A 25,522-nucleotide genomic window follows, 5' to 3' on the forward strand; every position below is an offset into this window, starting at 1 on the left:
AGTTACCATCTGTATCTGGACTGCTCTTAGCCCACAGCAAGTGCAAAAGAATTAAACTTATCTTAAACTCCCATGGTAAGCCAAGTGTAAAATTATGTAATTTGGCTTAGGAGTTTAAGATAGCTTTCACTACATGGTCCAGGGGAACTCACAAATGGTTACTGCAGCTCAGCTGATGCCCAGTAACTTGTTGTGATGCAATACCTGGCCTGAATGTCCCACGCCTTTAAGTTGTGAAGCAGACATAATGCTGCACATTGCTTGACCTGGTCTGCAACCCATGTGTCTTGGGGCAACCCTTCTTTTGTAATCCCATATTGTGCTCAAATGAAAAATAAGTGATTCCCATGTTCCTTCTGATATTACTTCTGTGGTGAGACAATGGATAACATCTGCCATGTTGGCATTCCATGTAGTTTCACAAATAATGGGTAAAACATCAGCATCTCCCATGAGAACCCCTCTCCAGCAGAGCTAGGATAGTTCCCATCATCCCCGTTGTGTCAGGGTGGTCTTTCTTCTCTGAGTCCTGGAGCTTGTCATCACCACTATCTCTGTTGCAGTGACATGGCCTCATTAAGGAAACTGCGTCTTGAAGGAATGTCAGATAAGATGGACTACATGAGCCAGACAGCCACCTCCTGAGCTGGATAAAAAGCCAGCTGTTAATTAGTTGATTAGGAGAAGTGGTATTGGGACTTGCCTGGGAAAGGGAGTGACAATTTGAGCAGCCCAGTTCTGACTCTCTCATGCTCAAGATGGTGAATACCTTTGAGGGGCAGGAGGTGATGTGAGGATGGAGCACAGAGAAAGGTCCTGCTGACTAGGAACCTGCTTGGGTCTGAACTGGGAACCCTGCTCCGTGCTGGAAGGCAGTGCTGGAGATGGTGTGGTCTATATCCCTAATGAAACCCAACCCCTTGTGAGGGGGACACATGCCCTCAAACAGCCTGAACTCTGCGCAGGGACTCAAGGAAGCAGGGGGCAAAGGGAGATGGGCTGGAGCACCTGTGGTGTCCTGCTGTGGCCACGTACCTCAGGTTTTGCATTCTCTCATGTTTGAAGAAGTAGAACTATGGAGTCTCAGAGAAAGAGGGAGACAATGGAGAGGGGAGATAAACAAATTAAAGGATCACTTTTCTAGTTTTTAAAAGAAAGAACAGCAAACAACGTTTCCTGCTGTCTGGTAGTAAGCTACTCTATGTTTCTGTATCCATTATTTAAAGTGGGAAATGATAACAATTTCTCATAGTTCTCATTTTTTATATAGGTGTTTCAAGTACTTTGGCTTGAGGATGCAACATCAGTTGGAAATGCTGGTAGTTCTGTGAACTTAGTGTGTCACAGGAGAACAGGGTAAAAACTGTATAAAAGAATATTTTGTTCCTATTCAAAATATCTTTTCTTTAAAAAAGGAGTCTGGAGCTGTTCTAAACATGACCCCTCAACATGTTCTTATAAAATCTGTCTTGCCTACAGCTAAACCTTTTCTCCTGCTAATACCAGCAGCTCCAATGATTATTTTGTGAAGAATGCATTGCATGTCATTATGCTGATGTGCACACTGAAATGTAAATGATACCATAAAGGGGAGAATAGGTCTTGCCTAATCATCAGTTCATTTTGTGTTGGCACACAAAATCCTCAAACTGGGGCTGAATGAATCTCTTTGGGTTCTGCTCTGTCCAGAGGTAAGAACAGATTTGGTCAGCATGAATTCATGCCTTCCCTGATATTGCACACATATTCTGAGCTTGATGTGAGTTTCTAGTACAACCCCCACCCCAAAAATGTTGTTGGTCATCATAAAGCAAAATTAGATGTCATTCCTGGATGATGTGAAAGCCAACCAAGTTTTTTGTCATGGTTTATAAACCTTTTTTTTAAATCAAAAAAGTGATGATGAAGCCAGGCTGAGTTTCGAGACTGTGACAAGGCAAGTTTCAGAGCTCCAAGTCTTGTCAGAATGGTTTGAACAACCCTGCACAAATGTTCTGAGAAATCAAATGAGTATTCAGCATCTAATTCTGCACCACCCGCTCGGCTTACCCAAACGAGCTTTTGGAAAGCACTTGAAAAGGAGTCTGGCACTTCCTCCCTTTTAACAGCTGAACTGAATTTTCTGAAAATCACAGAAAAACCTGCTAAGTCCCAAGCCTTGGCCTGAAGGTTTTTCTCCTAGCCAATATTATTATGCAATGTATAAAATTATTGCATGACCTACCTTTAATACAGGGATTATTCATAGCTTGCCTGGATTTGCAAAGGGATGCTGAAACCCTGGGCTGCCCCATAGATCACAGCAATCCTTGAATGAAGCACAAAGAAGAACATTTGCAGTTGTACTGGGACATTCAGTCAGAGATAGTTTACCTTGGAGTCAGCATAGATTTATTTGCCTTTATTGAATGGTGAGCATAAGATTACTTTGGTCTAATAGCCTATTTAAGATTTATGTGCTCAGTCTCATCTTCAGGAAGGTCTTTTGGTGTAAATAAGGATTCAAGCCCTTTGCTGTTCTGCCATCTGTTAGGGACAAATCTGGACCTCCTTGCAGCCAGTAGGGTTGTCTGGGGAAATTAAATTAACCCTTGCATAATTCAGTCCCAAGTGTGTATGGGAAAGTAGTCTCCCATGCACATTTGTAGCCCAATGCAGCATGGTGTTATCCCTTCTCCAAATGAGTTCAATGGGATGTGAACTTATTTAGCATGCACAGCTGCTCCATCTGATGGGATGAGTCCCTGGTTTTCTGAAGTCTCATGTAAATGCTTATGTGTGTGGGTTTTCTGATGGCTAAACCTCTGTTTGTTGCAGTGATCCCGTACCACATCACCATCACGACGGGCACAGAATATGACTCCAGCACTGACAGCCGAGTGTACATCATCATCATGGGTCCTCAGAAAGTGCAGACGGAGAGGCTGTGGCTGGATCTCCCAGAAGGAAAAGATGAGTTTGCAGATGGTTCCATAGAGAAATTCTCTGTTTGGGGCCTAGATGTTGGGGAGATCAAAAAAGTGGAGGTACTTTGTGAATGCAGCATGAGTACTAGAGGCATATGAAATACACGGCCAAAGAAAGCACATGTTCCTGTTATTCTTAGCAGTGAAGGAAAGGCACTTGGGTCTAAAAGGAATGTAAACAGGGATGTGCTAATGAGATTTCACATGTGTCTGAACCTGAAAATAAGTATGCTTTACATCTCACAAAACCAAGATCCTTGGGAGGCAGAAGATAATTTTGAATTATAAGGAAGTTGTAACATGTCCCAGTTTTGTCCCATCTCTGGCACTGTTTTTTCTTAGTCAAGACCTGTTATTGACAGATGCAGTGAAGTTTCCCAGGATGCAGTCCTTCATCAGTCTTTTTCCTAGTTGATTTTTACTCTACTTCCAGTTGGGTTTCATAAATTGTGCCTGCAGTGAGAAACACATCTTGTATAATTTTCTAGCTAAACATGAAAATTGTTTTCACAGCTTGGAGGACCCAGGCTTAGAGAAGGAAATTAATCATCGTTCATAAGTAACGTGCACAAATAGATTTCGGTACAGGAGCTTTTTTTCTGCTATGGCTCAGGGAGACAGAATTTGCATAGACTTTCCATCACTGAGCTTAAACTTCACATGAATCTTCCAGAGCGTTTGTGTACATCATTCTTGTTTCATATGGCAGTTCCATCTCCTGAAAACCTGCTCCAGCCCCCTGAGTGCGGAAACCCACAGCATCTGAGGAATTCAAGAGCCTATTTAATTTTATTTTTACCCCATGCCCTGTGTTGCAGTAAACCTACTTGCTGACGCACATACTTGTGTATTTGGAGGGAGATGAGTGAAAAAAATATAAAGAGAGAAATCCTAACTAATTCAAAAATCTTTGCAGTTGTACGTCCTGTTGTAGCAGCTGATAGACTGAAGCACTCCCATTAGCTTTCATTGAAGCAATGGATTGTGACACCTTGAGAAGTCTCCATACTAGATTTGAGTTTATTATCAAGCCATTTCCTTAATGCGCTCCGAGTGCCTGGTTATTATGAGTATTAGTGGCACTTTCTATCTAGCTATCTCTAGGTCAAACTTTGAAAGTGAAGCAAGTACATAAATCCTTCTTTTCCAGGCTGTGTGCACATGGAAACAGCCATGGGCTGGGACAGAGAGGGAGGAACAAGCCAGTATAACCCCTCAGTGTCAGAGAGACAGAAAAAGCTGGATGAAGAAGGAAACAGAAAGGGATGTTGGAAAAGAGACAGTGAGTGGCGTGAGGAAGGGGCAGAGAATAGGAGACAGTAGGAGCAGACACTTGGAAATAGAGGGAAGAAGGAAAAGGAATAATTTGAAAAGGATTACAAATGGGGAAAAAAGAGAAAAAGGTTACAAATGGGAAAAAAGAGAAAAAGGTTGAAAATGAAATGCAGAGAGTCAGAAAAAGAAATAACATATAGCTTTCAAGCTGGGTGATGTTCTTCTGCACTCTTTTACTCCTGTTCTCAGTGATCTCACCAGCCTGCTCCCTCACCTCTTGCTCATTTTCCCCTTTTAGTTTGTAACCCCCCAGCTCATGGCTGGAGGAGCCATCTGCTCCTGGCCTTCTGCCTTCCTTCATGCAGTGCCCTCTGCTTGGAAGGTCTCTTCTTGTTGATCCATGTCCCAGTGATGACTTCGATATGCCAGTCTGCCATGGTTGCTGTGGAATCAGTCCATATTTTCCTTGTAGAAAACTGCAGTGTTCAGGGACATTGCAGAAACTTGCTAGTTACCTACTTGGGAAAAGTGAGGAACAGCTTGTTCTCAGATTTGGCATGTAGCTGCTTTCAGAAGAAGGCAAGTATTATGGAATATGAGTTACCATGTGAAAATAGCATAGCATGGGCATTAAGTTTCAAAGCCCTCTGTATAACCTAGGCAGCAGACTGCAGGATTTAGTAGGATTGTAAGATTTGCAATGTGATGCCACTTTTAGTTTGGTATTATTCTCCTGCTGCAAATATACTATAGTGAAAGCAGAAACAGTGGAACATGAAGTAATTTGAAAGGTGCCCATTTATACCTGTCTTGTAACCCTACAGATATAATATTTACTACTGATGTACTTTAATAGACACACTGACATGAAAATAAATAATACAAGTTATTGGGTAGGGGCACTTTATACTGTGTTCTTAAAACCAGTTTTAATATTTCTTCTTCTAATGAATGAAAGTATCTCTGTTCCTAGACTGCTGTTGCTGCAGAGAGACACAGGTATGATCAGAAGAGTCCTGCATTGGTCTGTATTTCTAAACCACTTCTGGTTCATAGCCTTTCTCCATCACAAGCACAGAGTAAAGTCAAGGATATACAACTGTTGCAAGTCCAGTCCCTTGCTGACTAGCGACCTGATCCTGGAACACCCTCAGGTCTCTCTAGTATTCTCTGCACCTTCCAGAATAAGCAGGAAATCCCTTTTTTTTGGGGCATCTTTTCCTTCTATCTACCGCTCAAATTATCTCCCATTTTTCCCCTGTTGTTGTGTTTGGTTTCAATGTGATTGTGAGCTGCTCAGTGCAAATTGTGCATCTTAGTCTTGGTGATGTGAAGTACTCAACAGTCCCTCAAGGACAGTGGGAATGAGTTACAAAGATTTTCAAACAGCCCAAGGATCTACCTGTCTTTGAAATTCTGTCATTCTAACTTAGTTCAAACATCTCAGCTCAAACAACTTGTCGTGATGTTGGTATGCTGTCGTGGTTTAGCCCCAGCCGGCAACTAAGCACCACGCAGCCGCTCGCTCACTCCCCCCCGGTGGGATGGGGGAGAGAAACAGAAGAGTAAAAGTGAGAAAACTCGTCGGTTGAGATAAAGACAGTTTAATAGGTAAAGCAAAAGCCACACACGCAAGCAAAGCAAAGCAAGGAATGCATTCACTACTTCCCATGGGCAGGCAGGTGTTCAGCCATGTCCAGGAAAGCAGGGCTCCATCATGCGTAACGGTTACTTGGGAAGACAAACGCCATCACTCCAAATGTCCCCCCCTTCCTTCTTCTTCCCCAGATTTATATACTGAGCATGACGTCATATGGTATGGAATAGCCCTTTGGTCAGTTTGGATCAACTATCCTGGCTGTGTCCCCTCCCAGCTTCTTCTGCACCTGGCAGAGCACGGGAAGCTGAAAAGTCCTTGGCTAGTGCAGCAACAACTAAAACATCTCTGTATTATCAACACTGTTTTCAGCACAAATCCCAAACATAGCCCCATACCAGCCACTATAAAGAAAATTAACTCTATCTCAGCTGAAACCAGGACAGTATCCACCCCTTATTCCATACCATTTACGTCATGCTCAGGTCTCACACTATCCAATACATTCTCATTACCCACCATCACCCTTCCCATCCTTTGGTATAATACACACATATCATTCCCTTAGTCTATGGACCAATTCCCCTACAAAATATTTGTAAAATGTCCATAAATGTCCACAAAATGTCCACTGAGTTCATTTAGTCCATGACTTTGGGCTTCATCTCTTATGGTGGTCACTTAGGACAGCAGAGGTGGTGTGTTTCTTGGAGTTATCGGGCACCAAAGCCAGCTCAGGTCAGGTCACTGCTGCACTTGCACTGCTTCTTGTAAGGCTTCTCCTCCATTGGTTCAGGTGGTTCCGGCTGTAGTAATTCCTATAACATGCAACTCAAATCATGGGTTACAACAATTTAAAGGTATATCCATTACAATGTCCACCCCTGGTCCTTTTGGGCCAGGTTATAGGGTTTAACATTGCAATAAACTCCTCCCCTTGCTCCTAGCCTGGCCAGCAACAAGGGGTTCTTGCTATAGTAATTCCCACAACATGCAACTCAAATCCCGGGATACAACAATTTAAAGGTATTTCCATTACAATCTCCACCCCTGGTCCCTTTGGACCAGACCATCAGGTTTAACATTGCAATGAAGTCCTCCCCTTGCCCCTGCTCCAGCTTGGACTTATCCACAGAATGTAGTCCCTTCAGAAGTAAACTTGCTCCAGCATGGCCTCATGCACAGCCACTGATGCTTCAAGGTGTACCTGCTGCAGCATGGACTTCATCCACAGCCACAGATGCTTCGAGGTGCACCTTATCCAGCGTGGACTTATCCTTGGGCCACAATCCCTTCAGAGGTATACCTGCTGTGGCACAGACATAACCATGGCCACAGACGTTTCAAGATATACCTGCTCTGTCATGGGCTAATCCATGGGCACAGACGCTTCGGTGTGTCCTGGTCCCATGTGGATTCATCCACAGGTCACAGTCCCTTCGACTCGAGTTCACACTGGAGTTCCAGCCTGTCCAGTACAGCAGCACAGAAACAGCAGCGATGCCCTGGCCATCTGCCAGCCCAGGCGCATCACCATTGCTGTTATCAAAATGTTCCCAGGCACAGCAGCCTAAGATGATCAGCAGTACAGCAGCACGGCAAGCAGTGAAAGCAAAAAGCAGCCACTAATGAGCCCTAGACTCCAATATACAGTAAGGCAAGCAAGCTCCATGGCAAGCACAGAAGCCTGATGATTAATAGCTAAACAGCAATAACAGCTATAAATTTTATCTGGCACATTCCAATCAAATCTATCATTATCTCAAACCCTTCAAGCCCCACGTTGTGCGCCAAAAAGGACTGTCATGGTTTAGCCCTAGCTGGCAACTAAGCACCACACAGCCACTCGCTCACTCCCCCCTGGTGGGATGGGGGAGAGAATCGGAAGAGCAAAAGTAAGAAAACTCGAGGGTTGAGATAAAGACAGTTTAATAGGGAAAGCAAAAGCCGCGCATGCAAACAAAGCAAAGCCAGGAATGCATTCACTCCTTCCCATGGGCAGGCAGGTGTTCAGCCATCTCCAGGAAAGCAGGGCTCCATCACACGTAATGGTTACTTGGGAAGACAAACACCATCACTCCAAATGTCCCCCCCTTCCTTCTTCTTCCCCAGATTTATATACTGAGCATGACGTCATGTGGTATGGAATAGCCCTTTGGTCAGTTTGGATCAACTATCCTGGCTGTGTCCCCTCCCAGCTTCTTGTGCACCTGGCAGAGCGTGGGAAGCTGAAAAGTCCTTGAGTAGTGCGGCAACAACTAAAACATCTCTGTATTATCAACACTGTTTTCAGCACAAATCCCAAACATAGCCCCATACCAGCCACTATAAAGAAAATTAACTCTATCTCAGCTGAAACCAGGACATATGCACATCCAGGCTATGCTGCTGGTGTGGCCATGGCTTTGGATCATTCACTGCATTGGCATGGTCTATCTAAAGGTTTGCTTGGAATTGAAAGACAAATCCCAGTGCTCTGCTCTAAAAGACCAGCCATAAGGAAGACTCAGCACTGGATGAGTTTATTGCAGACTTCACAACATTGTTGTTGGACCTTTTGGAAATCTGCTTGTGTGCAGGTTCTCCAAGGCAGCTGGATGTGCAGTATGCTTTCTTCTGGCCAGTCACTGATAACAAAGGAGTTAAAGGTTGCTGTGAAAATCTGGTACCTAGAAATGTCTTGGAACAACGCTCTAGGAGGTGGCTGCAACAAATCCAAAAGAGCAGCAGACTTTAATGAGCTCATTGGCATTTTCCCTGCGGCTGCTTTGTCCCTGCTTCACTGCAGAGCCATTGCCCTGAACTTTCCCCACCACCTCATCTGCACCATCCTACAACAGGTCTTGAGAGGCTGTGTGCCTCTCAGAGGGGCTTTGGGTTTGGAGAAGGGCAGCCAAGCTGGCAGAGAGGGAATGGGAAGGCAAGTGTTATATTCCCATTCACCTCACACCACAGGAATCTGAGAATTAATGCATCCATTGTAGACTTGAATTTCCCTAATGGTTAACTCTAATTTTCTGCAGCTGCACAGACGTTAGTATAGTAATAATACTCCTAATAACAGTGATGGCTGAGACAGTCAGATAAAAAAGATCACTTGTTTTTTGGAGAAAAAAAGATACCGCAGATATATCACCCTAGATGAACCTGTTTATTAAAAATTATTTTCTGAGCAACCCTAAATATCCTAATAATTTAAAAACAAAAAAAGTGAGAGCTAAGGACCTAATTTTCCTAGTAAAGACACAAAAAACACTTGCTCTGAAAATAATGAACTGTAGGTAGCTCTTTTATTCAACTTTTTATGTACAGATAGCTCATTGGAATGACTGGCTGACTGAATTTCGTACATCAGCTGGGATACATAATTATGCTTATAAGTCTGCTCCGGGATGAATTGCCCACTTTCTTTAAGAGGGACACATGCATTTTCTTGAGAAATTGGCACCATCAGCATCCTTTTGCTCCTGATATACTTGTAGGAACATTGCTTGTTGCTCTTCATGGACAGACTCAGCTCCAGGTGAGCTTTGGCTTTCCTAACCTCATCCCTGCACACCTGGGCAGTGTCTCTGTATTTCTCCAGGTCCCCTGTCCCTCCTGTCACCTCTAGTATTTTTCCTTTTTCCTTTTAATTTTTGTCAGGAGCACCTTGTTCATCCATGCAGGCTTCCTGCTACTCTTGTGTGACTTCCTGCTCTTCAGGATGCACCATTCTTGAGCTTGGAGAAGGTGGTCCTTGAAAATCAACGAGCTACAGATGTAAGCTCCATCTGTTGGCTCCTGTACAAACATGGACCTTTTGCAGTTTAAGGAAATGGGAAGCAGAGAAAAAGCCTGATACATATAGTTGACTTAGACATGGATTTGTGAGGGAAGGAGTGCTTGAATAATGCATGTGGGTGTTTCCCTAGCTGCATCTTTCATCTTGGTTATGAAGCTTTGGATAGTCACTTCTGGGTGTTGCCACAGCAAACACAAAAGTGTTGCCACAGCCACAGTGGAAAGGATCGGAAAGATGGAGAAATGGTTCTGCAGAGATCAGCAAACTAGCAAGTAGAAGTCAATGGAGCAGAGGTAGAGTAGCAAGAGACTGGACATGTTTTCATGTAGTCAGTGCAGTCTACCTATTTCACGTTCCCCTTGCTTACTTTTAGGACTGGCAGTGTCCTGCCTTCCCTCATGCTCAGCAGCAGATGACCTGAGCTTCCTTGCCCACATCAGCTACCATGTACACTGATGTCTTGCCTGTTGGGCAGCAATGGCACGAGCTATTTCACAGCTTGTTCCATTCCACTGTAGAAGTGGTTTGTGTGATGGTGTATATAGTCAACACTCTTAGTCCTTCATCACTGTTCAAAACACCCAATCAAGGTCTCTCCTCCAAAGAAATCCCCTTTAACCAGCAGGTGTTTTCTCACTGACTCTCACAGATGGGGCACGATGGCGCTACCCCTGAAAGCTGCTGGCTGGTGGAAGAGCTCACCATCGTCGTGCCCACCAAAGGCGTCATGTATAACTTTGTCTGTAAGTGCTGGCTGGCCAGAGACAAAGGTGATGGACTCACCTCATGAATCCTCAACATCCTGGATGCAGACTGTGTTAACATTGGCCTCAAGGTAGGCTCTAGGCTCATCCTGTATCTTTAGCTGTTGCATGGACCTGTGCTGATATAGGTTGTGTGTCAGCAGTTCTCGTATTTTGACTTCTGCATGTGGTTTGAGTCTTTTATTTGCAGAGGGTTTCTTTGTTATTTCTTTAGCAATATCTTTACGAATGGTTTGGCATCATTACCACTTAGAGCACTGTTTAATAATGCTGGCTGGATGCAGCCATGGCATAGGCAGAAGGACAGAGTAGGGCAGAGCAGTTAGGACACAGTTCAGCAGCATGTCCTCATTTTGTCACCACACCTGGAGCACCCACTGCATCACCTGGTACCCATAGAGTGGGGGCAGCTGCAAGATGAACACCTTGGTGCAATCTAACTGCATGGTGTTTTCTTTGAGGCGATACTTCTAACTCATCAAATTAGAGCAGTGGAGATATTTTAGTCTCTGCATAGTGTGGCTACATATCAGCTTTGTTAATACGAGATAGGGAAACTGAATTCAGTTAGAAACTAATAATAATTGGAAGTTGTTGAAACATGGAGACATTTGCAAGCTTGATCTTTGAAATGAATAACTGATTATAGTTGAATAAGCTATGAAAAAAACCTATATAGTCTTTTCATCCATATATATGAAATTTGAAGTAATGAGTGCTATGCCATAGTTCAACCAAGTACAAATTGGAAAGCTGAGCTATGCTGATTTTCCATGTAAGATTTATAACAGAAATAACAGTCTGGATGAATGGGACAATAATACTGTGTTTAATACCTGTATGGCAATTTAAAATCTCTATAGATGTGTTTCTATTTACAGTGAGGTTACACTTTCATAGTACATTAATTTTTCTTTATGCTGCTCTTGATTCCCAAGCTAAAGATATTCTCCTGGAATCTTTCTTGTTCTCCAGACACACAAAAGCGTGATAACATTTTTAGCATGTATGACGGATTCAACAACTCAATGCAAGTTTCAGTGGTAGAATTGACCTAAGAGGGGGAAAAAACTCCCTCAGACTGAATACCAAGGTTAAAACCTAATCTCTTAAAAACTTCCCATCAGTTGTTTAATCTCCTGGGTAAGGTTTCCAAACTCCTATCGGTGAGCTGATGGCTTGCCCATAGATTGAAGTGGATGTTAATGAAGACTTATGTTCAGTCTTCCTTTAAAAGCCCAATCCTGAATATTTATTTTCATAAGCATGCCAAAAATAGACACATCTAACTAAATTTTTTCTATGATGTTGGGCCAGAAACTTGCTGAAAGGTTTGAAGGAAATCAGGGGAGATGCTTGAGACATGAAATCAGAAGTGCGCATTTGACTTTCTGATCAGTCTCCCAGCTGAGGGAATTTGGGACTGTTCCTTTGTAAATAGCTGTAGTTAGAAACTGAGTTTAATTTTTGGTTTTTTAGAGTTCAAAGAAGACTAATACGTTTAATGTCTTTGGGAAAGTTAATGCTTTTTTGTTTTGCTTTTGCTTGACTCTTGCACAGCCATACGTACCCATTTCAATTTAATTTTCTTCTTGGCTTGATATTACCTCTTTGTGCTTTAAATTGGTATTTGCCTTCCCATACATAGAGAAACTAGTCAATATCTACCACAGTCATTAAAAACCTTTAATGCATTGGTAAAAGAGTTTTTCTTCTCCTACCTATAGCAAATATGATGCTTTGCTATGATTTAAAATGTGTGTGGATGAATATGTGATGGACAGGTTACTCAGGATTGAACAAACATGAAAAATAATTTTTCTATAACATTATTCCTTTGCACTGTTTATTTACGTGGCAATCACAATTCAGGCCAATAAAACTTGCCTAGCAGTGCACTATTTGAAATATGTCTTGTTGGGGCTGTTTCTTGATATTCTTCCACCTCTTAAGTCCAGAGGTCTTGTTACCATAGGTATGATCTTGAGAGCATCTAAGTGGCCTAAACGTCTTAGTGCCTCTGACAGCCACTGGGACTTGCATGCTTTTGAAATATTTTATTCTGAATCTTATTATTCACATGTCAGGAGAAAAGAACAAAGTTAGGCTAATAAGGTGAAAATGATGCAAAACATGTTTTCACAAACTGGCATACCTTTAAAGTATGAGATCTGGGAACACTGCGTTCAATGTAGCAGTGTGCATCTCATTGGGAAATAGGATAGCTGCATTTTTCTGCTGTAGAGAGTGTTTGGATGTATAGACTTCAAAACTATTAGTGAAGTTGGACTAAATGTTGCCCAGATGGACACCAAACACTTGGGGGAAACATTTTGCAGTCAAGGGAAAGAAACAATTGTGTCTTTGGGAGCTGTTTTTTAAAAATGGCAAAATTTTGGTACAGTACAGAGGTCTGGAGTGCTGGGAGGTTGTCAGGAGGAGACGGCAGTAGCAGAGAGCTGGAGACCCACACAGTGATGTGAGGAAGCAGTTTACCAGGTCTTCACCATTCCCCAGGTCATCATAATGAATCTGTCTCTCTCTGAGTCTATCTATCTAGGCTGAGGAAATCTGCAGAAAAAGTCATAGATGAAGCAAAGAGTAAGGTCGTGTAGCAAGTTTCAATCTCTAACTTTGCCTCTGGGAACCATAGTGTGGAGAGAAACCAAGAAGCCATGTTGTAATGATTTCTGGCAAAGAAGCAGATCTCCTGCAGAGCCTGTCTAGCCTTTTGTCCAGGCTTTTGTGTGGGTTAAGGACAGCTGTTAAAATGAGGCCTTCTGATTGTTTCAAATCCTCACCAGATCCTCTACGAAGTCATGGTTGTGACTGGAGACATTGAAAGCGGCGGTACCGATGCCAGTATTTTCATGACTGTCTTTGGATCCAATGGGAACACTGAGGAAATGCAGCTGGAGAAAAATGGAGACAGGTACAGTAACTTTGTCATTTTTCTTAGTTAGAAGTGGAGTGATAACAGATTCTGGTGTCAAGTCAAGAAGCACTTGGGGCTTTGATCATGCTCCCACTGAAACACAAACTCCCATTGACTTTACAGATTCAGAACTTGGCCCCTTGTATTGTAGTGTATTTAGCAGAGCGGAGGAAAGGAGAGCACTGTGTAGCCAGGGAAACCATCCCTTGTCATTTGTAGAAGGTTTGATTAACTTGTTCCTCAGTGGCTTGAGGTAAGCGTTGAGAAAAAAAATATTAATTGTGAAGTCTTGCACCAACTCCAAGAGGAACTGTGGACATTGCATGAAAAACACAGATGCAATTTCTGCAAAATGCATCTTTTGTGGAAAAATAAGTAATTTAATGTAAATATTATTTAATGGGAATGCATTAGTAACTGCAAAGACAGACAAACCAACAGGCACATACCTACTTTGAGAAGTGCTTGTGATGGGAAGGTGCTGACTTTCCTCCGTCTGCTACTCCCATTTGCTTTGCCGTCCAGATGTCAGCCAGCTTGGTCCAGAAGCCGCGTGAGGGATGCCAGGGCCTGAGCTGCGAAGCTGAGGGCTCTGCTGAAAATGGGCTTCTTAGCTCAGGCTCTGTATTACATTAATGTAACTGCATGGTTTTGGAACCAGAGCTGGCTTGTCTGCAGCTGGCATGAAAGGGACACGCGATGACATCTGTCTGCCCAGATGTGGCCTTACAGTACAGAGAGACAGAAATGGGCTGTGAGCTGCGCGGAATGCCACACTGCATGCTCTGATTTTGTTAGAAAGGTGAAATCTCATGTTTTCTTCAGCATAAACAGCTTTCAAACACTGTAACCCTTGTCTGATGCCAGCACTTCTGTAAGCCAAAAAACCCCACATGCCACCAATCCATTTCCTAACACTTTCCTGTTCCTTTCTAGCACCTCCCTTGGTACAGAAAGCTTTGGCATGCTCAAGAATGAACATACCACTAACCATCTTTTAGAGATGGGCTTCATCAGGCTTAAATTTAATTAATTGACTACCTCTCATTTTATTCTGCAAAGCATCTACAGAGCATCAGGAGGGCTGGAACATTTGGACACACAGTTCAAGCTCAACTTGCTGAGGTGATGCTGGGCTCTTCCCCCAGCCTCCTGGTGATGCAGTTCCTCTGCTGCAGCTTTGCATATCACATGTGGGCTGGATAACTGAAGATAAGGCTCCCTGCATAGAGGTGTTTGCTCAGGGATGTTTTACTCGCAGCTGTCATAGCAGAGTGGGTGTCTGGGCAAGCACATTCAGCTAAGCTTGAAACCTTCATGTGTTTAGTTAGTAACAAGCACGAGCCTTGTTTGCTTTGAAAAAAAATGTAGCAGAGGTGCTGCTGACTAAACTCTCCATGAGAAACACCACTGAGTCACACAGAAAGACATAGCTCTTGGCCCTGCTCCCTATCACGGAGAGACATCCAACGTGTGGGGCAATGCACCTGGGTTACCACCATGTCTGGCTATCGGTGACATCCTCTTCCAAGACCCCAGGCAATCCCAAACTGATCTGTCTTCCACTATTTTAAGCCCAACATTCAATTCTAGTAGGTGGGAAAATGGACCACAACAGTTTGTATTTAAAAGTAAAGCAAAATTCAAATCAGGGTACATCAACAAAAAATCTCTAAGGGGGACCAAGACATCCCCAACCCCTCAAGAGAGGGATTGCAGTTTCACAGAATCACAGAATCGTATAGGTTGGAAAAGACCTTTAAGATCATCGAGTCCAACCGTAAACCTAACACTACCAAGACCACCACTATACCATGTCCCTAAGCACCTCAGTCTTTTAAATACCTCCAGTGATGGTGACTCAACCACCTCCCTGGGCAGCCTGTTCCAATGCTTGATAACCCTTTCAGTGAAGTAAAATTTCCTAATATCCAATCTAAACCTCCCCTGGCACAACTTGAGGCCATTTCCTCTCGTCCTATCACTTGTTACCTGGGAGAAGAGACTGACCCCCACCTCTCTACAACCTCCTTTCAGGTAGTTCTAGAGAGCGATAAGGTCTCCCCTCAGCCTCCTTTTCTCCAGGCTAAACAACCCCAGTTCCCTCAGCCGCTCCTCATAAGACTTCTGCTCTAGACCCTTCACCAGCTTCGTTGCCCTTCTCTGGACACGCTCCAGCACCTCAATGTCTCTCTTGTAGTGAGGGACCCAAAAGTGAACACAGTATTCGAGGAGCGGCCTCACCAGTGCCAAGTACAGGGCATGATCACTTCCCTAGTCTTGCTGGACACACTATTTTTGATACAAGCCAGGATGCTGTTGGCTTTCTTGGCCACCTGGGCACACTGCTGGCTCATATTCAGGCAGCTGTCAACCAACACCCCCAGGTCCTTCTCTGCCAGGCAGCTTTCCAGCCACTCTTCCCCAAGCCTGTAGCGTTGCATGGGGTTGTTGTGGCCCAAGTGCAGGACCTGGCACTTAGCCTTGTTGAACCCCATACAATTGGCCTCGGCCCATCAATCCAGCCTGTCCAGGTCCCTCTGTAGACCCTTCCTAACCTCAAGCAGATCGACACTCCCTCCCAATTTGGTGTCGTCTGCAAACTTACTGAGGGTGCACTCAATCCCTTCATCCAGATCATTGATAAAGATATTAAACAGGACTGGCCCCAACACAGAGCCCTGGGGAACACCGCTTGTGACCGGCCGCCAACTGGAGTAAACTCCATTCACCACCACTCTTTGGGCCCGGCCATCCAGCCACTTCTTTACCCAGCAAAGAGTACACCCGTCCAAGCCATGAGCAGCCAGTTTCTCCAGGAGAATGCTGTGGGAAACCGTGCCAAAGGCTTTACTGAAGTCTAGATAGACAACATCCACAGCCTTCCCCTCATCCACTAGGCGGGTCACCTTGTCGTAGAAGGAGATCAGGTTGGTCAAGCAGGACCTGCCTTTCCTAAACCCATGCTGGCTGGGCTTGATCCCTTGGTTATCCTCTACATGCTGTGTGATGGCACTCAGGATGATCTGCTCCATCAGCTTCCCCGGTACCGAGGTCAGGCTGACAGGCCTGTAGTTCCCTGGGTCCTCCTTCCGGCCCTTCTTGTAGATGTGTGTCACATTTGCTAATCTCCAGTCAACTGGGACCTCCCCAGTTAGCCAGGACTGCTGGTAAATGATGGAAAGGGGCTTGGTGAGCACTTCTGCCAGTTCCTTCAGTACTCTCGGGTGGATCTCATCAGGCCCCATAGACTTGTGAGTGTCTAAGTGGTGTAGGAGGTCACTAACCATTTCCCCCTGGATTATGGGGGCTCCATTCTGGTCCCCGTCCCTATCTTCCGACTTGGGGGGCTGGGTACCCTGTTGGGGGCTGGAGTTTCACTCCAGCTGGCCAGGCAAGTGATGTCCCTAAACTATGTGGCCTATAAAAAACCATCACATTTGTCTATACAGATGGGATGGATAACCTCTGCTATATGGATATGAAAACACAATAAAAGAGGGCCACACAGTTTGTATGTTATTAGTTGCTTGGGTTGTCTTCTGCCAGCAGAAGATCTGCAAAAGGTCATGAAAACTCATTGGGGCTGTATAAAGAAGAATGACATGTAAAACAGGGCTATTAATATGTTAATATCCCCAGGATGCTGTGCTGTTCTTTGGCGATGTACTGGTACATCTCTGCTAGCTGGAGGTGCTCTGTATCACACCTCAAACTGTACAGAGCTCTTGTCACCTCAATAGCACCCTCTGCAGAGGACATGCGTGTCCCCAAATACAAATACTGCCTGTTTCCACACCACTCCCACCAGTCTTCATCCAGCTGTTTACAACACAGGCTTCCCCGGCTCTTGTTTCGCATAGAAATCTCTCCAGCCTTTGCACCAGCAGTAAGGGATGGGTGAGAGCCACGGCATCCAAACGGTAAAAGGCACTTCATCTTTATTGGCACCATCCAGTGCCAATTCACTCACAGCAGCTTAGTGCATTATGAAGAACAGTCTGTCTAACCTGCCGCAGATTTAAGGCAATTTTAGCTACATTACTGTTATTGCCAAGACCTCTAGGCAATAGAAATATTTATAAGTGCAGGCATGGGTAGGAAAGCTTAATGAAATCCCTTAGATAAATGCTTCAGTGTCCTGGAAAAGGAATAGCGGCAGTCAGCTTGTCTGGGTACTTCTTCCCTTCTCAATTTTTTTCAGGCTTATGTTCATGTTCATATAAATTAGAGATAAAAAAGAGCTCTTAGGTCACCCAGTTTGTCACTTTAGCAATTGTTTCCCTCTAGTACAATGACTTCTTGGAAGTAGCAGGTGAGTATCAGCCTTGCAAACTGTAAACAGGGCATTTACTGAAGATAAATAATGGTTTATTTTGCTAACAGACTGTTTAGCTTAGAGTTGCTCAGCCTGGAAAGGAGCAGATTGAGAGACTTCTATGAAGCTTTGTAGGTAATAGTGATTGTAATGAAAACTGATCATATGATCATGGGATAATTCAGATTGGGAGGGTCACACCTTTTTCTTAAACAGAAGTGGAAATCAATCCAGTCCAGGCACAAAAGCACATTGTCTTTCTCACAGTGAGACAGGCTGTCTTGGTATCCAGTACCACAGAAAGACAAATAACAAGAGAATGGAGTTTTTCAAAGAGCAGACATAACCTTTAATAACTAGAAATGGACTGGGACCAAAACGCCGTATCCAAATGCCTCTGGGAGGGAAGGGAAAGCAATGCCTTGATGAAAACTGAGAGGCTGAAGCCAATCGCTATTGCTAACATCTGCAGCTATGCAGGCTCAGATAATGGTGTGAGGATAATCACATTCATGCTGCAGGGTGTAATCTGAGCAGAGGTTAGTAAAGAAATATTTTTTTCTTCATATCCTGGCACTGCGCAGCTGTAGGAAGCTGAGTACATTGCCAGGAATGAGATGCCATCATTATGGATTGCCTGTATTAGGATAGTGCCCACAGTTTGCAGAGCTCTCTCCAAACCTCTCAGCAGACTTGGGTAACTCACTCGCAAGGAGAAGTCTGCACGAAGGAGGAACCTCAACAGCAGAGTGGTCATGGTGGTGCTTGGTAGACCCCTTGGACTGGGCTGCCCTTCTACTTAGCAAGGGCTGGATTTCCATCTCCAAGCCCACAGCAGGTCTGCCAGAGTATTTTGGGGGCAAACCTAGAAGATACACTTGCTCTAACAGTGTAGTATTGAGCCTGAGGCAGCACTTTCACTGGAGCAAGGCTTTCTTCCTAGCGTCATTGATGCTAAGAGGGAGGTAAGGTAGCTGCAGTCCTAGCCAGTGTAATATCTTCTTCAAGAAGCATATGTTAGCTGTTTTTCCCTTTTTCCTGCTTTCTGCTGATTGCTATGGATGAGCAGTTCCTACACATCCTTGTGCCTATATACAGCAGCCAAGCATAGGGTAAGATCTTTCATGCAATGTTACACAAACCCACCCTGGTTCTTACCAAAGATGGAGCTAGTTTGCAAATCCAAATTCCCCAAATTCAGGAGGGGAGTGCAGGACGGTCGGTTTGGGCTCCTCTCTAACACAATTTGCCTGCGCTTACTTAGGCAAACTTAGGCATTGGGCTCCAAACTTAGGCATTGGGCTCCAACTTGTAATCAGGTTGCTGTATTTAGCTGAGCTGCAGCAACTGTCTATCACCGCAGCAAATGCCAAGTTACGTGCTGCGTCTTAGCGAAAGAAGATTAAGCAAAATTGCTTTGCCTTCTAGCTGGGATGGGCTAAGGGCAGGCACGTGGGCAGATGCCAGGAGGACGGCGATGCGCAGAAACCTGACTGTGAGCCTCTATTGTTCTGGTTACAAGCAGAGTGATAATGTATGCTACAGGCTGCCTGGAACGACTCCAGGTGCCTCGTATGGGCTTGATTTTCCAGGGGAGGAGGAATCCCTGTCAGATCTGCACTGAGGTGTCTTGCCAAAAACACAGTAGCTAGTGATTGCAGGACAGAAAAGCTCAAGTCCAATAGAGTGCACTCATAAACTTTTAATTTGAGGCTGTTGGCAAGGTGTGACTTGCAGCACGGACAGGGGATCGAGACACAATGATGCTGTAAAGCAGCGGGAAACCTCCTCGGTCTTTCAATCACTCCAGGTTTGAGCGAGGCCAAGAGGACAGTTTCATTATGGAGATTGCAGATATCGCACCCCTCAGGAAGATGAGGATCCGGACGGACGGGAAGGGGAGTCGCCCGCACTGGTTCCTGGAAAGGGTAATGCACTTCACATCATGTGTCTTTGCAACCGGCTTGTGTTGAAGCCTCTCAGCCCTTGAGAAAGAGGAGAAAGGCAGCAAGTGACTCGCTTTTATTAATTTCCTACATTTTTCCATTTGGTTTCTCATGGCTTTTTCCTGCAGGAATTGAGTCAAACAAGAAGAGAGCAAGGGCAAAAGCTTTGCTGTAAAGCTTTACCACAGTCTCTGCCGTTAGATCTTGCTCTTTCTCCCTGCAAAAGAGCCTTGGCTTGCCACCAGGGCACCTGCAATATTTTCTGGTCCCTGGGATGTACCCTCAGCTCCTGCAGACCTCTGCCATGCTCTGACACCATGGGAGAGTGGATCCCCCTCTGCCAGGCAGGGACAGCTAGTGTGGGCCTGAGCGGGGTGGGACATTTCCAAATAATCCATCGTTTCAGGTGAAGCATCACATCTCTCCCCTTCCCTTCTCCCTCTAGCACATAGGCAGATTTCTTTTCTTCTTCATACAAGTAAGGTGTTGTTTTCTTCTTGCATTTTGAATACAGCATGCAAAATGGCTCCCAATGCTTCTGTTGATTGTATTTTTCACTGGTGTCCTGTCTCACAAAAAGCACAGTGCTTGCCTTTACCTTTTCTACCACACCAGCCCCATGTAAACATCACTTATATTTGGGCAGTAAAATGTAGTTTGCTTGTTATGGGTCCCTATAATTATATTTCTAAGATAGAGATGGAGTGATGTGCTGATTCCACACCATCAGATGTCATTAAGGGAGGAACACATCTCTGCCAAGTTTATTTAGCATGCTTTTTCTGGAGTAGATATCCTGCTGGATTTCTGTATCTTGGCTTTTTTATGATAATAGGTTAAGATCCAATAGCTTAACCCATGGTCAGAAAGAATAGTGCAGGATTTTTTTATTTGGTCCTTTATCCTCTTGGCTAGTCTGAAGCTGTCCTTCATTTTCCCGTAAATAATGTTTTTCTAAACACTGGCCCTAGGTGGCCACCAGTTTCCAGTGAAGGGATGAACTGCTCTTCACCTCCATTAGCATGGTCTAAAAAGTGTTTCTGTGGTGCAGTACCTTTTTGTACTTGAGCATTGTCACTTCTAAGTTTTTCTCAGCAACTCTTGTGCAGCTTTCCAAAGCATTAGACCTCCAGCATATATCTTCCAAATATATGCCACAGAGACACAATTTTTCTCTCTGTGCCTAAGGAATAACTCAATCTGTTCTCTGATTTGATTCAGTTATCTTGGTCAAACTCCCTTTGCCAGTTCCCTGATACCTTCCTGAGTTTTATAAATCATATTCATATAAAATGAAATCAAATAAAGTTTATTTATCCAGAGACATTCCAGATCTTGCAGTCGTGAATTAGCAATAGCTCAAAGGCAAGGGACAACGGCATCTTTAGTGGCAGGTAGCACCTTCACATGTTCCTGTTGCCAACTCTGTCCAGTCATCCAGCCTGCTGGACTGTCCCACCGAAAGCAAGGCTTTCCCAGAGAAGCAGACAAAAAGGACTCTTATGTGGACCCATCCGATGGGCTTATAGCCCTCTTATAGCTCTACAGAAGCAACAGGCAGACCATGCACGCAACTTTTTGAGACCAGGATTTTAGAAGCTTTTGAAAATTGTACCCATAGTTTCTATTTTTCTTAGAGAAACAGAGCATGGAGGATCTTCTAGCTCCAGTGATACGTAGAGAACTTTATTAGTTTTCTTTCCCACCTTCCCTGCAAAGGTAAACATAGCATTTGCACTCCCAGGCAGAGAGTGAGGACAGGAGTGCTCTGGAAGAGGGGAGGAAGGATTTGTGTTCTCTGATTTGTATTCCAGCCTTGAAAACTTATGTAGCCTGGTGTGACATGAAAACTGATCTGAGCCCATTTCCATTTCTGTCAAAAGTGCATATTAAAACTGCATAATGAAATACTTGTGGGGGCAGTGCTAAACTCTCAGACAGATGGTTCACAGTTAGTGCTAACTAGCACAGTGAAATGAGAAGCTAGATTAAGCTATCAACCCCATAAATAACCATTTGTTGCTCCATTTATCTACACTATATTCTCAGTTTTCTTGTTCTATTAAAATAACAATAAATAATCTTTTTAATTCTCTTCTGTCTTTTTGTAGAATGTTGCTGGTCATAATTTATACTTCTTTTAGTTTACCAGAAATAGAAGTGCATAAATACCAATTAAAATGCATGAATTATCAATGATCTTGTACACAGCCAAAAGATTCAATTTACAAGCAGGGAAGTAGTCTTTTTTTTTTTTCTTTCTGTCTAGATAAAATACATTGAAATTTCATTCAGAACCTCAGCAAAGTAATGAACTTGGTGCCAAAGATTCAAACTGCACCAAAAGTGGCAATAAGATTTAAACACTGATACTTAATCCTCTAGAGGGAACAGAATTTGATTAGTGATGTGATGCGCCACGGTGAATATTATTGATTATTGCTGTGCACAGAAAGACATACCAAAAACTCTCTAAAGCTGAGCAACACTTTCTGATCTCACCACTCCTGGGAGAGACACAGAATTTGGATATTTTCCTCTGACCTAATACTGAATCTCATGTTCTTCCACATCAAGGTACCACGACACTGCTCTGTGTTTCTGAAAAATCAGAGAATAGAATCATAGAATCATAGAATCATAGAATCATAGAATCATAGAATAGTTTGGGTTGGAAGGGACCTTTAAAGGCCATCTAGTCCAACCCCCCTGCAATGAGCAGGGACATCTTCAACTAGATCAGGTTGCTCAGAGAGCCCCGTCCAACCTGACCTTGAATGTTTCCAGGGATGGGGCAGCTACCACCTCTCTGGGCAACCTGCTCCAGTGTTTCACCACCCTCATCGTAGAAAAATTGTGACTTCTGATTAGGAAACTTATCTAAATGCATGCTTTGGAAACCTCCTCCTGGGATAGCCAGTTCCTCAGTCCACACGATGATTTCACCTGCTGCCCAGTGTCTTAGATATGAAGTTGAAAAACTAGAAATAAGAAGGGATGAGAGCTCTCTGAGTGAAATAACAGGAATTGTAAGACTGTTGAATTGTGCAGAGTTGCTTCCCTCAGAATTTTAATGTTACTTTGTGCTGTCAAAGCCAGGCAGATAAGAAGCTGTCTTAATGAAGCACTAATTGCATTGCATTCAAACGTCACAAATAATCCTGAATGTGGGACTTGGTCTTTATTCAGTTCTTTTTCCTTTATATAAAGGAGATTAAGAGAATTTGAGACAATTCATTATAGCTGAAGCTGACTGTTGTTCTTTGCAACAGAGCAAAGTCTTTTTGTTTTACAGAGGACCCTGTTTTTAAGCAAAGACTAATGACATGCAACAAAACCATAAAAACGTGTGGTTGAGTCTTTAAAGATTAAATCCAAGACCTATGTATTTTGGTGTTAGTGGGGTGTGAGCCCCTGCAGAGTGTGTTTTACACTACAGCTGGGAGAAGGCTGGACTGAGGGTGAATCAAATGCTCAGATGTGTCAAACCTTTCTGTTACAGCATACAGCGCACAATTAATTTCAAGTTGCTGGTTTAAAGTTCCTGTCAGCTATGATATTTGCTCAACTACAAAGCAAATTATCAACATTTTATTCATACGTACTGCTCCCGCTTCCTTTTCATTTCTATAGGTGTTCTACAGACCAGTTAAAACCTATGCATAATTAGTGATAACATTTGAGCTTAAAAGCACGTAAGATGTCCACAGCAGGCTCTAGGTATCCTAAAAAATAGTTTAGATGCAACGTAAAGCAGCAGTCTCATTGCTAAGCGGTAGCTAATTTTTCTGAGAGGAACAGAACAAAAATAAAAATAGCCTCAGCTCAGCTCCCTGAGATGACATTCTTGACCCTCATGATCCAAATCAAAATCCTACATCATCCTGGGTGTGTGCAACACCCACAAACATCTCTTTGTAGCATAGGATTCATTTTGTGCTATTTTAGTCATTGAAAAAGCTACGTTCAGCTTTCACTTCTTCTACCAAACTATTTAGGCATCTTCTGTAGTCAGCAGAGAGATAGAGCTGAGAGAGGGAGAGATGCCTTGAATGGCCATTTACCTGCACCCAGCTTAGGTGGGATGCGTTGCTCCCCTGGTGATACCCAGCTCTGACTGCCGACCCTAGGGAGGGCCAACACGATGTGCTTGGGCTGGGTGCCCGGTGTTGAGGCGGTTCATGTAAGGTAGGCAACGTACCCACATTGTGACTGCGCAATCAGCCTGCCACAGGTTTCCTGCTGCCTTCATGTCCCTTGCTGTGATCTTCCCTGAGCAAACAAAGCTCATAAAATGAATCTCTTGCTCCTGTCTGCTCCTCTCTGGAGCACCATCCCAGAAGGAGATAGCAGAGGCTGCTTGCTCTGTCTGTGCTAACTGCTTACATGAAGCTGTATACAGATGAAATCACTCACCCTGGGTGAGGGACTGGGGATGGAAAGAGATGGCATTTTGCTCTGGCGCTTTTAGTAGCCAGAGAGTTTTTCCCAGACAGCATCTGGAGCGTTGGGCATGGGATGGTTATTTGTGAGAGATCTGGTCTCTCTGTCTGCGAGTGTACTCCAGCTGGCAACTGTGATCTGCTTCTAACCCCCGCTGCTTTCCTGACATTTCCCTGCAAGCTTTGCTCAGGACTTTTTGCTACTAACAGTGTGGCTGTCATTCCTGAGCAGGGCAGAGGTAGAGCTGGCTGAACCTTTTCCAGCAAAGAGTTTATGCACCAAGGGGAAAAAAAAGGCATTTTCAGTCAACCTGAGATTATTAACGATTCAAATTTGCAAATTTTAGCCAAAGAGAAGTTTCTAGGTTGGAGTCCTAAGAGGATGTAGACATCGTTCATGCATCCTTGAGAGAGGAGACTTCCTTCTGGTCTGTGCCCCAGAAGAGAGGGCACCAGCAGGGGTGGTGGAGACCTGATTTCTGCTTGGTTCAAAGCAAGGATTTGATTCAACATCTCTTGACTCACAGATCAGTTTTCTGACCACAAAGTAATAGTGTCCCCGGCTGTGAATAAGCAGCTTTTTAAAAAAGTGTGACAGCTTCAACAGCTCAAAATGTCCTGTACCTCTGGGATGAAGGTGCTGTGTTACAGATCCCTGTTTAGCATCAGGCAGAGAGAAAACCCCAGATGAGTGTCCTACCCAAGGAACAGTACAATGCACAAATAGCATGGCTACTGCTTCAGCTTTGGTGTAACTACTGCCCTCTTTAAGATAATTTTTTATAACCTGGAGCAATGTTCTTCTTTTGGATTGCAAAAGGCTCCAGCAAAGCTTGGTTGGGGTCAACAGAAGTGCATGGACTGGGACACATGCGGTTTGAGGACAGAATTTGAGCACATTTAATCTCAAGATAAGTTTTATAAGTTTCTTAGGCTGGTATATGAGAGTGCAGTGGAAGGTCACTAAGATAGTCAAGGGGCTGAAGCATATGGCATACTAGGAAAGGCTAAGCTAAATGGAGTTTTTAAGCCTTGAGAAGAAAAGGCTAAGGGGGAATCTAATTGCAGTCTTCTGTTGCTTAAAGGGAGGTTACAGAGCTCATCCATCCCGTCTCTTCTCAGAGGTGAACAGTGAAAGGGCATGAGGCAATGGACACAAGTTGCAACAAGGAAAATCCTGATTGGATATAAGGAAAAAAATCTTCCCAATGAGAGTGATGCAGCCCTAGGATGGAGGCCCACAGTGCTGGGAGAATCTCCACCCTTGAAGATTTTCAAAACTCAGTTGGACATGGCCTTGCAGTTAGCCCTGCTTGGAGCAGGAGGTGGGACTAGACACATCCAGGTGTCCCTTTTAACTCAACATTTTCCACGACTCCATGATTCGTTTCTTCCTAATATCATGTCACACTTCTCTGACACGTCTGGGCTCATGTTTCCATGGCCTTTGCAGAGATGTGCCTTGCAAGACACTGTTTCTTGATGCACTGCTTCA

The 25,522-nt window shown here is 44.0% G+C and overlaps 1 protein-coding gene across 1 annotated transcript in view; it reads left to right on the forward strand.

Annotated features, from left to right (window-relative positions):
• Positions 1–25,522, forward strand: part of LOXHD1 (lipoxygenase homology PLAT domains 1) — a 175,055-nt gene that overhangs the window by 119,552 nt on the left and 29,981 nt on the right. The window contains 4 exon segments of the mRNA XM_072859639.1: positions 2,818–3,026; positions 10,272–10,457; positions 13,191–13,318; positions 19,450–19,567. Of these exon segments, the coding sequence (XP_072715740.1) occupies positions 2,818–3,026; positions 10,272–10,457; positions 13,191–13,318; positions 19,450–19,567 (641 nt within the window).

Source organism: Ciconia boyciana, chromosome 4 (assembly GCF_034638445.1).
Source record: "Ciconia boyciana chromosome 4, ASM3463844v1, whole genome shotgun sequence".
In the NCBI taxonomy this organism is placed as follows: domain Eukaryota; kingdom Metazoa; phylum Chordata; class Aves; order Ciconiiformes; family Ciconiidae; genus Ciconia; species Ciconia boyciana.